At 35.1% G+C, this 14,032-nt stretch overlaps 1 protein-coding gene across 15 annotated transcripts in view; it reads right to left on the reverse strand.

Moving 5' to 3' along the window:
- Positions 1-14,032, reverse strand: part of AHI1 (Abelson helper integration site 1) — a 220,960-nt gene that overhangs the window by 113,070 nt on the left and 93,858 nt on the right. For all 15 annotated transcript variants that reach the window (XM_055264859.2, XM_063631260.1, XM_063631258.1 and 12 more), the window contains one exon: positions 7,798-7,824. In XM_055264859.2, the coding sequence (XP_055120834.2) occupies positions 7,798-7,824 (27 nt within the window). The remainder of the gene's footprint in view (positions 1-7,797; positions 7,825-14,032) is intronic.

Consider the following 14,032-nt stretch of genomic DNA (forward strand, 5'->3'; position numbering starts at 1 on the left):
TGAGAGTAGCAACGTAACAGAGCAGACAATTTCTAAAATTTGGGGTAACTCTTAATTATTATTGTTATTATTAGCGATTTGTTTTGAAATTAGAACTCAAATCATTTTCAAAGCTAGCTCATACATATTTATTATTCCATTTAGAGGAAGAAAAATAATAGTAACCATTAAATAGAGTGAAGCAATATCTATTTTTGAAATATGTGCTGTGGAAAAGAATTGCTTAATAATTTTACAACAACAGAAAGGTTGGTTAAGATAGTCTACCCTACACCAATCTACCCTCTTTTCACAATACCCTTTTCTGTTTGCTTCATGCAAAAACCACAGTCTGCCAAAGTCAGTTTAATACCTCCATATTGGAGAAAATTAAAAGCATAAAAATTTAATGAAATTCATAATAAAGAAAAAAAATCATCTGGAACTTCTGCCAAGTTAATCATAAAACTGTTTTGCCTACTCTTTCAGGGTATAAGCAGACAAGCAAGATATGCAAATTACTAATTCTCTAGATGGGGGTTAATTTTCCTGTTAAAAAACTTGCTGCTCTGAACATAAAATTGAATGCACAATATCAAGCAAGTTGACAGTTTCTCTTTTAGTGATTAGTTAAAATTTAAAACCATGGAACATAGTACTCATTTCCATGTATACTTACAAGTCTACCCTTTTAGCTAATTTTAGATAACATGCTACATTCACCTGAAGAATTGTTTATGAAGTTTCAAGTTGTGATGATATCTCAAGTTGGTTTTAAATTATAACCAAAAGAATGTTAATGCTGTCTGTATACTTAAAAGTTCACAAATTCATCTCTCTTTGCCAGACAGCTGTCATATTTTTCCACTAATCTGAACAATAATGCAGATAATATTTTAATCTGATGGCAGTTCTGGTGGCATCAGAAAAAAGAAAACAATAATACCCAGGAAGTTTTTTTTTTTTTTTGCAAATCATATATCTGTTGTAAAAATTAAAATACCAGTATTAAAGAAAAAGTTAAACAGAAAACTTGAGCCAAAGTGAGGTTCAAGATATTTGAAGTCAGGTATCTTTTACATTCTCATAATATAAACTTTAAGAGTAGCTTAAGCTCTTGTGATTTCTAGCTTAGTAAAGTCTAAGCAATGAGTAGCCTACGGTATTATAAAGGGCAATTCAAATATGACCTCTCAGTCCTCAGATGTTTTCTTTACAAGCCAGGACAGAGAAATGAGGGATTTGGAAGAAAATGCTGTAACTATTAAAGAAAAATTTCTACAGCAATAAGATACCAGAAAAATCTTACCCCCAAACCAGTTCATTACTACTACATTAGCTAAAACCAGTATTCAAATTTGAATCAGTCACTATCAAGTGTTTTGGTTATATTTAATCATGATTCTTGAACCTCTGATAGGTACCAAGGACTGATGGTTCATAGATTACTGATATGACACCTTCATGTCAATTTCAAAATTAAGATCTAGTCCTGGCTCAAACCAATTATCCAGCAATATTCCTTAGGGTAAAGCAATTTACCTCAATGCATCTTGGTTTTCTCAAAACCTTTACCTCCTTTTCTCTCTTAGTTCACTGCCTTGCTTCACAGAGAAAATTTGGTCTTGAACCCCTGAACTTCTCATTTCCAAACTTATGAAAGAATGGACCTCTTGCACCTATCCTTATGTCTTTACTTCTAGGGTTAGAGGAAGAGGAGCATTCTGTTCAAGATTCATCCCTCAGTCCCCTTAGGGTGCTCTTCCAAATTCTACTTTCAGGCCAGGCCCAACAACTAATGCCTATAATCCCAGCAATTTGGGAGGCTGAGGCAAGAGGATCACTTGAGTCCAAGAGTTCAAGACCAGCCTGGGCAACACAGTGAGACCTCATCTCTACAAAAAAATAAAAAATTAGCTGGGAGTGGCAGTGCACACCTGTGGTCTCAGCTATCCAGGAGGCTGAGGCAGGAGAACTGCTTAAGCCCAGAAGGTCGAGGCTGCATTGAGCTGTGATGACGCTACTGCACTCAGCTTCGGTGACAGGGAAGACCCCGCTTCAAAACAAAAAACAAATTCTACTTTCAAATTCCTACTGGCTATTTCCCCGCAGGCTAGAAGCACAGACCCTTCTATTTTAGTACAAAAACAAAGAGTAAACAAACCAACTAAAGCTCTCTCTCTGATTCCATTACTTCCTTAAGCTTTGTTAAAAGCTAAACTCCTTGAAAAACAGCACACAACTGCAATCCATATATCTGAATCCTTCAGTCTTCAACTGGGTACAACAAAGCTTGTCTCCATGATAAAACTAAATTGGACTTATGGTAACCCTGGACTTCAAATGATCAAATTCAGCAGATTCATTTAGGCCTCTATCCTTCTATCTTTCTTTCTGGGGAGCCATCTTCTCTTGGTTATTCTGCCGTGTCCAGCCATTCCTCATCAGTGCTATTTGTTAGATCCACTGAGCTCCTCTTCTTCCTTCACATCACATAATTACACTGGGCAGAAACATTTGTTTTCATCAATTCATCTGCCTTCTAATGTTGATGTTTCTTAAATCTAAAACACATCTCCTGATCATTAAGTTCAGAACTAAATTAACCTTTGCCCCACTGTTTACTGTCTTAGGGAAAGCCATCATTCTCCACTTACTTGCCAAGGCCAGAAAGCTGGGACTCATACTAGATTGCTCATCACGCTCCACATATAGATTACTATAGTTTGTACTACTCCTCCAGTTAAGCCAGTCTTCCAAATAGTGCCCAAATAATACATCTCTTTAAAAAAACTTTTCTTTTAGGTCTGGGGGTGCATGTGAAGCTTGCACAGGTAAACTCGTGTCACAGGGACTTGTATGGATTATTACATCACGCAGGTATTAAGTCCAGTCCCCAATAGTTATCTTTTCTGCTCCTCTCTCTCCTCCCACCCTTCGCCCTCAAGTAAACCTCAGTGTCTGTTGTTTCCTTTTTGTGTTCATAAGTTCTCATCTTATTTTGCAGTTATCCAGTTTTGGAATGCCATGAAAAAATAATTATGTTTAAAAAAAAATTTTTTTTTAAAGCCTTTGCAAATAATTGAAAAACACTATTCTACTCAAATCTCAAAAATATCCAAATATACGTTTTAAACAGAAAAATTAAAAAAATATTTTCTCTGGATTTTCTATTTTTTGAACCTTTAAAAAAATGTTTTCAGTGAATAATGAGGTGGATTCGACTACAATATACATTACCACTTTACCTTTACAGCATTGTTCCACCAAACATAACTCAATAAACTTCAACTTGGCTGAATTTATATTCATCTAGGGTAGGTGATGTAATATTTCAAAAAAAAAAAAAAGATGAAGTTTCCTGGCTTCAAGAAGCTTACAGAGGTGTGTGGAGGGACAGATATATAAAGATTAGAAGCGAAAGCAGTATTTTGTACAATTTAAAGAGACAGAAAAAGAGAATGTGTGTTATTCCTCCCTGAGGTAATTTATAATCTAACGCCAAAAAGAAAAAAATTAAGCTGAAAGCTGAGTCATGCAAGAAGTTCCTTTTCTTTTTATTCATAAGCAGATAGCTACAGATAAAAGGTTAAATATCTCCACAGGTAGCTTTCATGTTCACCTTATCTTTTGAAAAGTGTCAATTTACTGAGTGTGAGATGAATACATAATTGACTATCCTCCTACATGCGCCTTTTCTCTTGCAACTTGAGGATTCAGTAATGTGACCATACCCTTCTTTTCTCCTCCAGCCTGTTTTTTTCCCTTTAAATATTGAAGCCCCCAAAGTCATCTTTGGAGAAAGGCAGACCCACAGACTGTGTCTGTGATTTGTGTTTTTTCTTCTGGGTCCTGTCCTTAACCTCAGCAAAATAAACTTCTAAATTGATTGAGATCTGTCTCAGATACTTTTTGGTTTACAATTGTTTCCCCTTGCTTGGTCACTACATTACTTAAGCAAAGTGGTCTTCTTTCTGCTCTTTGAACATGCCAGTTTTCTTCCTAGATGAGGATTTTTGCAGGACATGACTAGCTCCTTGTCAAGTGTTTCTCTCAGCAAGGCCTTCTATGACCATCCTCTTGAGAGTAGCTTCCCCTCCCAGTCATTCTTTGTCCCATGAACCTATTTTATTTTCTTCACATCACTTATTATCTGAAACTACCTTATTTGTTTCCTTTTAAGATTATGTGTCTCTCTACAATAAAAGGTTCTTGTTCACTATTATATTCCAAGCACTTAGAAAAATACTTGGTAGATACTCAATAAATACTTGCTTAAAGAATGCTAATGGAAAAAACAAGTGAGCCTTCAACAATATAAAAATACTGTAGAAGGGCAAAAACTTACGTAACGGACACTTGGTGAAAATTTATTATCCTAGATCTAATAGATAATAAACTGCATAAATATACTCTGTTGTTAAGATTAAAGACTTTTGACAAGGGTGCCAACACCAGTCAAAGGGCAAAGCACTCTTTTCAATAAGTAGTGCTGAGAAAACTGGATAGCCTCATGCAATAGAATGAAAGTGGACCTGTCCATCATACCATATACAAAAATTAATGCAAAATAATCACAGACCTGAATGTAAGATTTAAAACTACAAAAATCTTCAGAAGAAAACATAGGAGTAAATCTTTATGACACAAGGCTAGAAAATTGGTTTTTATTACAACACAAAAAGCGCAAATGACAAAAGAAAAAATAAACTAAACCTCATAAAGCTTTTTGTTTCAAAAGACATCATTAAGAAAGTGAAAAGACAATCCACAAAATGGGATAAAATATTTGCAAATCATCTAACTCATAAGACACCTGTATCTAGAATATATAAAGAACTTAAAAGTAAACAATAAAACGACAAAAAAATCCCAATTTTAAAACCAGGTGAAATATTTAAACAGACATTTCTCCAGAAAAAGTACAAATGGCACATAAAAAATGCTCAACATCATCAGTCATAAAGAAAACGCAAATCAAAATCACTATGATACAACCACTTTTCACCCTCTAGGATGGCCACAAAAGAAGAGAATACAAGTGTTGATGAGGATGAGAAGAAACTGGAACCTCATTCGTACACTGCTGGTGGAATTCGAAAATGGTTCACATGCTCTCGAAAACGTTTTGGGAGTTCTTCAAAGTGTCAAACATAGTTACCATATAACCCAACAGTTCCACTCCTAGATACGTATCCCATAGAAATGAGTATATATCCACACCAAAACTTATACACACAGTGTTCGTAGGAGTATTATCTTAATAGCTAAAAAGTAGAAACAACCCAAATGTTCATAAACTGATCAAATATAACAATACGTAACCTATTCATACAATGAAATCTTATTCAGCAATAAAAAGTAGTGCAGTTGACCCTTGAACAACATGAGTTTGAACTGTGCAGGTCCACTTATAGGTGGATTTTTTTCAGTAAGTTACACCAAGTGTGCCTGCCTCTCCTGCCTCCCCTTCCCACTTCTCCACCTCTTCTGCCTCTGCCCCCAGTGACATAACAAGAGCAAACCCTCATTTTCCTCCTGAGGCTATTCAATGTGAAGACGAAGACCTCTACGATGATTCACTTTGCTTAATGAATAGTAAATGTATATCCTCTTCCTTTTAATTTTAATAACATTTTCTGTTCTCTGCCTTACTTTAAGAATACAGTATATAATACACATAACACATAAAATATGTGTTAACTAACTGTTTACATTATCAGTAAGGCTTCCAGTCAACAGCAGGCTATGAGTACTTAATCTTTTGGGGAGTCAAAAGTTATACATTAATTTTTGACTGCACAGGTGGTTGGTCCCCCTAACCCCTGAGTTGTTCACTGATATATATTACAAATAGAGGAATCCTGAAAACGCTATTTTGAGTAAAAGAAGTCAGTTATAAATGACTACATATCATCTGACTCCATTTACATGAAATGTTCAGATTAGCCAAATCTATAAAGTATATTAATGGCTGCCAGGAATTTGGGGTATGTTCCAAGAGTTTGTATTTGGAGTGTGTATGTGTAGGAATTGGGAATGACTGCTAAGAGATACAGGGCTTCATTCAGGGGTGATGAAAAACTCTAAAACCAGATAGTAGGGATGGTTGGAAAACTTTGTGAATATGGTAAAAACCAGTGAACTGTATATTTTAAAAGAGTGAACATTATGGTATGTAAATTATAGCTCAATAAAACTATTATAAAAAAAGAATAACTGAAGATACTAGTAAGGTTAATTTTTCCAGACACTGATTCATTTCCAAATTAATCATTTTTTCAACGAGTATTTATTCTACCTTTATTAAATACTAGGGATATGAAGATGAATGGCATGATCCTTCACCCTTGGGGAGTTTCCAGATTAGTAGAGGCTGTTCTCCATAAAGCCTTGCTCAATCTGTGCAGGACACTTTATTCTTTGGACATTCAGACAGCATTCCAAAAGAAGAGTATGCAGTACATTTGTTAAAGCAAAATAGCTTTGAATTGCTAGTCAGAAAATAAATTGTATTTTTGCCTCCGATTTTATACACAATGAGTACTTCAGAAGGTTTAGTAATCTTGGAGCTACAATCATTACACCAATCATTGCTATCAGGAACGTTTCCTGAACATCTGCAGCCCAAGTCAGAATATAGCTTGTTCTCTTTTCCCCCCTCGTCTTCCTTCCCCTTGTCTATATTCCATATCCTGTTGACTTGTGACAATTAGGTATAAAAGTGATGGGTTCTGTGACTGATGCTGGACAGCTCAGTGATAGGGTAAGTCTTGTATTTTCTGACACGTTCCTCCCTCCCTAACATGCCCCATCAGGAAAGAGACAGTAGCCTATTGCATTCCAAGTGTCTACTACCAAATGGTAGTAGGTGCCCACTGAATTAAAAAAATTCCATTGCACTGACATTATATGAAGCAGTCTCTAAATATACTAACACCATTCTAATTCTTTCCTTCTGGATGTTTTACCTTCTCTTTGTGATATATAATTATATTTGTTAAATGAATAGATGTCTAATTATTCAACTGAATTTTGGGAGTGGACAGACAGGAAAGGATGAACACATGTTGCCATTCCAACTCCTTATTTTCCCAACACTGAAGTTAAAAGTTACACATAAAATAACCTTGCTTGTAAAAGGAGGAAAGCTGCTATGTTGAAAGCATCTAAGATACAATTTAGTTGAAATTGTTTACTAATCGAGAGCCTTTTTGTACACTACGATTTTTAGACTAACTTGGGACCTTGGGCAAATCACTCAACCTGAATAAACCTCAGTTTCCTCCTTTCTAAAATTGGAATAACAATTATATCTAATCCATCTCTCAGGATTATTATACAGTATAGTTAAACGAGAAAAGAAATGTTAAAGACTTATAAATGAAGAAGAGCATTATCAGTACAATAAATCATTTATGTACAGCTTGCATGCATTTCAATGCTTATACAGTTTACTAAGCATATATCTACAGGAACTATATTGACTGGTGTCTTATACAAATTAACTATCTTATAAAATTTTTCTCAGAGAATGACATGACCTTGTTGAACCTTTACTGAAAGTATCTCAATCACTTAGTATTCTTAAATCTTTAAAAATGTGAAGCTACTTTCTAAATGATCACTCTTACTAAATTATCAGGTTCCAGTATTGTAATTCTTTGATAAACCTGAGCTCCAATTATGGAAGTACACATCAGATTAACTTTTATAAAGGTTCTAAACTCTATGAATGGTGCATTCTAGGTATAGCATTACTAGGTATAGCATTACTATACCTTTAAAGTTATCTTCTTGGTAATAAAAACTACTCACTTTTGCAGCACAGGATCGTATCACCTCCTAAAAGAAATACAGGAAAATAAGGAAGTATTCATAATTTCATTAAATAAAGTATTGACTGTTTTCAAAACACTCAGATGTTAATCTTCTAATAACCTAAATCAGCATTTGGAAGTTTCTTTATCCATTATCCTGCCATTGCCACTCTGCATTGTTTCCAATGAAAGAGACTTAATGACATGTTCAAGGAAAATCTAACTTGCCCAAACAAATGGCACTGTGAAACTCCTGAGGGCTCACAGGTTATCTGCCTCAAAAAAAACTTGCTCTTCAATCAACAGAATAATAAAATTCTATGCTAGAACACTAACAGGTGTAAAAGACACACGCTGAGTTAACTGCAATATATAATTATCTTTATAAATAATAATAGCCATAAATATCATTCCCATATTATTTGTATCAGATGAAATCTAATATTAAATAGTAAATACTACTAAATGATAAAATATGACTATTATTGAAAGAGCTACAGAAAGGAACTCTGTACAATTCATGGTACAAGGCCAAGAAAAGATCATTTTGAAAGAGAAACTAGTAAAAGTCGATGTATTATGGACAATTTGAAAATCTGCTGCTAAGGAGACAGTAAAAATACTCAAGTCTGCTAAATGACGAGTTAATGGGTGCAGGAAATCAACATGGCACATGGATACATATGTAACAAACCTGCACAATGTGCACATGTACCCTAAAACCCTAAAGTATGATTAAAAAAAAAAAAAAAAAAAAAAATACTCAAGTCTGGCCGGGTGCAGTAGCTCATGCCTTGTAATCCCAGCACTTTGGAAGGCCGAGGCAGGCGGATCACGAGGTCAAGAGATCGAGACCATCCTGGGCCAATGTGGTGAAACCCTGTCTCTACTAAAAATACAAAAATCAGCTAGGCATGGTGGTGTGCACCTGTAGTCCCAGCTACTCGGGAGGCTGAGGCAGGAGAATCACTTGAACCCGGGAGGTAGAGGGTGTAGTGAGCCAAGATCGTGCCACTGCACTCCAGCCTGGGTGACAGAGTGAGACTCCATCTCAAGAAAAAAAAAAAAAAAAAAAAAAAAAAAAGAAAAGAAAAAAAGAAAAAGAAAAAAAAATACTCAAGTCCAGTCCAATTAGGAGTTAGCCAGCATATATCATCAGCCTAGTACAGAGCTAGTGAAAAATGGTCATAATCAACATGGAGTTTAGAAAAAAAAGAGAACTGAAAAAAACAGGTAATTCTCAGTTATTGGGAGCATTACCATTTAGTTATAATATAAATCATTTAATTATTTATCAGCATACTTAACTGCATGCTGCTGCCACAGCAATACCCAAAAGCATTCTGCAACCTAGGTAAGACCTCACAGGTGGACAGTACCTTGAGAACATCGGTATATCTCATTCTAAGTTTTTAGATCCAGAAATTTGATTTTATCAGTGCATCCACAGTTGCTCAAAATCTGGAATATCTATTTTTTTTATCTAGAAATTTCTAAGAGCCAGATACTGTGTCTGAAGCATATCAGTAATTCAGTCACTAAAAGGAGACAGTTAAACTGATTGTGGACATGGGAGTCCAACTACCTCGGCTGAATCCCAGCTCCAGTACTTACTACTTGTGTGATCTTGGTTATGTGGCTTGATCTCTGTAAGCCTCAAAATCTTCTTCTGGAAAATGGGAATAATACTCACCCCTATAGGACGGTTTGAGAATTAAATACAATAAAATATAAAGCCTTTAGCACAGTGCCAGAAATATATCAATTATTACTAATAATTAAACAGATGTTAGTTATCATTAATCAATATATACGGTGGTATCTCCTGTGGGGTAGAGAAAATAAATCTTTTTTCAAAATTGGCATAAAACATTTTCAAACCCATTCAATCCATACTCCTATGGCTCTACTTAGCAATCAGTTCTGTGATCATTAGCCTGGGCTTCAGGTTAAATTTAGATAGGACGAGATCTTTAGTGTTCAGGCTGCCAGAATGGTCTACTTTTTATCATATTATAAGGTGTATTTTCATGGATTCTCATTTATTAATCAACTTTTTGTAGGACTGATTAATCTTAATAGATACTACAGATTCTGAGCAACACTGGATGCACTGATAAAATCAAATTTCTGCATCTGAAAACTTGGAATGAGATTTACCAATGCTCTCAAGATACTGTCCACCTGTGAAGTCTTACCTGGGTTGCAGAATGCTGTTAGGTATTGCTGTGGCAGCAACATGCAGTCAAGTGTGCTAATAATGAAATAATTAAGTGATTTATATTATGACTAAATGGTAATGCTCCCAATAACCGACAATTATCTATTTTTTGTATCTTTTACACATCAATGCCTAAACACCTATTATATACCTGCTGAACTGAATTTATTATGCAACTCACTCACACATACCCCACAAAAATTACACCCTAACCATGTACCATAATTTATTAGAAAAACATTCCTATTGTAATAACAAATAAATAAAAAAAGGAATTTGTGGTCTACTGAAATACAATTGCAAGAAACAAGAGAAAAGGCATAATGACAAAAGGTGGGAATTCAGTCAACCTAAATGTTTGCAAAATATAGAATGAGGCTGCCATGGGAATAAAGACGACATTTTGTTTTTATTCCCATACATACTATGTACATTCTGAAAGAAAATACAATGCAGATAGCATCAGAAAAATAAATTCAGTGAATTCTCTCAACAAAGGAAAAATAACGGTTTTTAAAAACCAGAGCAAAACTTTCATTTCCAAAGGCAGCTTCTATCTGCCTCAATACCAAAGCAGACATATTCTCTAAATAATTTTAAAAAGATATGGTAAAAGCTAAATAAAGTAATAATTCAAACTAAATTTTTTTATAATAAATTATCAATTTGCTTCTCTCTTGCCTTTGATTTCATTTCTTAAAAAATATTTTTCTGCCGGGCACGGTGGCTCATGCCTGTAATCCCAGTACTTCGGGAGGCCGAGGTGGGCGGATCACAAGGTCAGGAGATCGAGACCATCCTGGCTAACACGGTGAAACCCCGTCTCTAATAAAAAATACAAAAAATTAGCCTACTAAAAATACAAAAAAAAATTAGCCAGGCACGGTGGCGGGCACCTGTAGTCCCAGCTACACAGGAGGCTGAGGCAGGAGAATGGCGTGAACACAGGAGGCAGAGCTTACAGTGAGCTGAGATTGCGCCACTGCACTCCAGCCTGGGCGACAGAGCGAGACTCCGTCTCAAAAAAAAAAAAATTTTTCTGATTTTATTTTTCCTTTACATCTACTTTCTTTAGTTCTTACATCCTTTCATTTATCTGAGGACGACAGGTATATAAAATGAAATTAGAAAAAAGCTACAAGACTTAGGTGATTCCAGGATGTTAAGTTTTACAGTAAAAAGACCGATAGACTGTAGGAAACTTGTTTTTATAAATCTGTTGGTGAGTTGTTTTATGCCTGTAGATGAAGTTACTTTGCCATGCAAGTTTTGAGACAAGGAACACATTTTTTTTTTTTTTCCTGGTGAAGAAATATGTTTCTCTTCATCTTTAAAGCTCAATGTATCTATTCAGACTTCCTTTTAAAATCTAGAACAGCATGCATTATTTGATTATATTAAAAATGATAAAATACAAAGAACTGCATTATTGAAATAAATTTATTAATTTATAGTTATATATTCTAAAAGTTAACTAAGAAATATATATATTTTTCTCTATTCCTACATTTATTCTGGGTTTAGGTTAAATCTAAACCCAGAGATGGAATGTAATCTGCATCCTGGTACACCTTCAAGTCTCTATAAAGAAAAGGAGAGAGGAAGAGAGCATAGTCAGAACTAAAGCTGTCTCAATGTAGTTCCTTGTATAGTTTAATCAAGATCTCTATCAAGGAAGCAAGAAAAGGGATAGTATTCATTAAAGAAGGTAAGAATAAAACAATGAACAAGGCTGCACAGCCCCTGTCTTCAAGGAGCTCAAAGTAATTCTAATAAAAGGACTTCCACTTAATTCTACTAAAAGTATGGTCAAAGATATTTTTCAGGATGCTTAGGCTTCTTACTACATTTGACCATTTATCTTTGAGAAAAATTTTCTAGGAATTTTCACTAACAGAATGCTACACTACCTTTAACAAAGCATCTTCCTCCTCATCATTTTCATGATCTATTTTCCAATTTTATGGGCAATACCTGGTTTATGTGGTACTTTTCTTATGAGTAGTGAGATAGAACTTTTAAAACAGCATATGAAACATTTCTATCGCCTCCTTTTAGAAGAACAGTTTATTTCTTTTACCCATTTCTTTGTTAAAGATTTACTATTTTTCTTTACTGTTTAATTTTTTGCACGTTAAAAGGGCTGCTTCTTTAATACATTTTATGTAAACATTTCCCCAGGCTGGTGTTTGTTGCACATATATGTGTGTGTTTGTATGTTTTGTATATACACACAAATATACACATCCTTATATTTTTAAACAGAGAGATTTAAAATTCTATGTCAATAATCTATTAATATTTTGGGAGAGGATTTTCCACTGCTTTTAAAATTAGTATGTTATCATTCATTTGAGAAATATTTGCAAGCGTATTTCCCTAGTTTTTAAAAAGATCTGGACTTTCATATTTAACTCCTTGGTAAATGAGAATTTGATTTAGGTGAGTGACCTAAGATAGAGATGTAAACGGACTGTATTTTTCAGTTCACTCATAGTTAACAAGGTTTCCCAACACCATACAAGGGAACAATTCTTCCTTTCCCCATTGATTTATCTTTCTATCTTAGTGATTTTGAATTATACTGCTAGTATTATTTCAGCTTCATTATTACTTTGGTTCTTACGGAGAAGTTCGAAGATAGCTTAGTTCCTATGTAGATAACCAGTCTTTTCTTTCCCCCCATTATATCTATGAATTTTCTGTAAAAAATCTTTAAAAATCAAATGATTTCACTAGGATATTTCTAAGATACTGGCATCTTTTCATTAATTGGTCTGGTAATAGATACTTTCATTTTACAGATTTGGGACTTTAGCACAGGAAGGCCTTTTGTATTTGATCTTTGTTATCTCTTTTCACACATGCTGGTCTCTTCTTTAAGAACACTGATCAACCATGCGCACAATCTATCTCATATTCATCTCTTCTCTCATTATCAACAATAATAACTAACATTTATCAGTGGCACTATGTATCAGACACCCTGTTAAGAGGTTTACTTTTAGGGTCTTGCTGAATCTTAAAAATCCTGTAAGGTAAGAAATACTACAATCTCCATAATGGCTCATGCCTGAAATCCCAATACTCTGGGAGGCTGAGGCAAGAGGACTGCTGACTGCTTGAGGCTAGGAGTTGGAGACCAGCCTGGGCAACATACCAAGACCCTGTCTCTACAAAAAAAAAATTTTTAAATTAGCCAGGCCTGGTGGTGTGTGCCTACAGTCTCAGCTACTCAAGAGTCAGAGGCAGGAGAATTGCTTGAGCCCAGGAGTTTGAGACTGCAGTGAGCAATGATCACACCACTGCATTCCAGCCTGGGCCACAAAGTGAGACCCTGTCTCTAAATTAAAACAAAACAAAACAAAACAACCAAAACCCACCTCATTTTATAGATGAGGAAAACCAGTTTTACTTAAACTTCTCCAGTCAAAAAGCTGGCACAAGTTGGAGCCTACGCCATTCCTATGCCTAAGCAGCTGGACCCCAGAGCTACACTCTTAACCATAGTTTTCACCTATCTCTTTTATTCTGTATTCTTATGTGCTTCTGAAATTAGTTCTCTGTGCTACACTATTGATCTGGTATTTTAAAGTGTCAACTATCTCTTTTACCATTTGCAATGTGGAATTAATTGAAGCTTATCTTTTGATTTTCTTTAAATTCATTTTATCTTATATGTCTTTTTAAAATCAAAATCTTGGGACTCTCATCTCTTCATTAATAGAAATTCTGTTTTCTTCCATTTTATTGAGAACACACTCTAAATATTCTGTTTCTTACAGCAAAACATTTTAAGATATGCTTTGCCTTTACTTACTTTCCTTTTTTGGGGAAGCGGGGACACAGTCTCATTTTGTCACCCAGGCTGGAGTGCAGTGGCACGATCTCGCCTCACTGCAACCTCTGCCTGCTGGGTTCAAGTGATTCTTGTGCCTCAGCCACCTGAGTGGCTGAGATTACAGGTGTACGCCACCATGCTGGGCTGATAAAGTCACAGTTTCTCTTTCTT

Source organism: Symphalangus syndactylus, chromosome 2 (genome assembly GCF_028878055.3).
Source record: "Symphalangus syndactylus isolate Jambi chromosome 2, NHGRI_mSymSyn1-v2.1_pri, whole genome shotgun sequence".
Lineage (NCBI taxonomy): Eukaryota > Metazoa > Chordata > Mammalia > Primates > Hylobatidae > Symphalangus > Symphalangus syndactylus.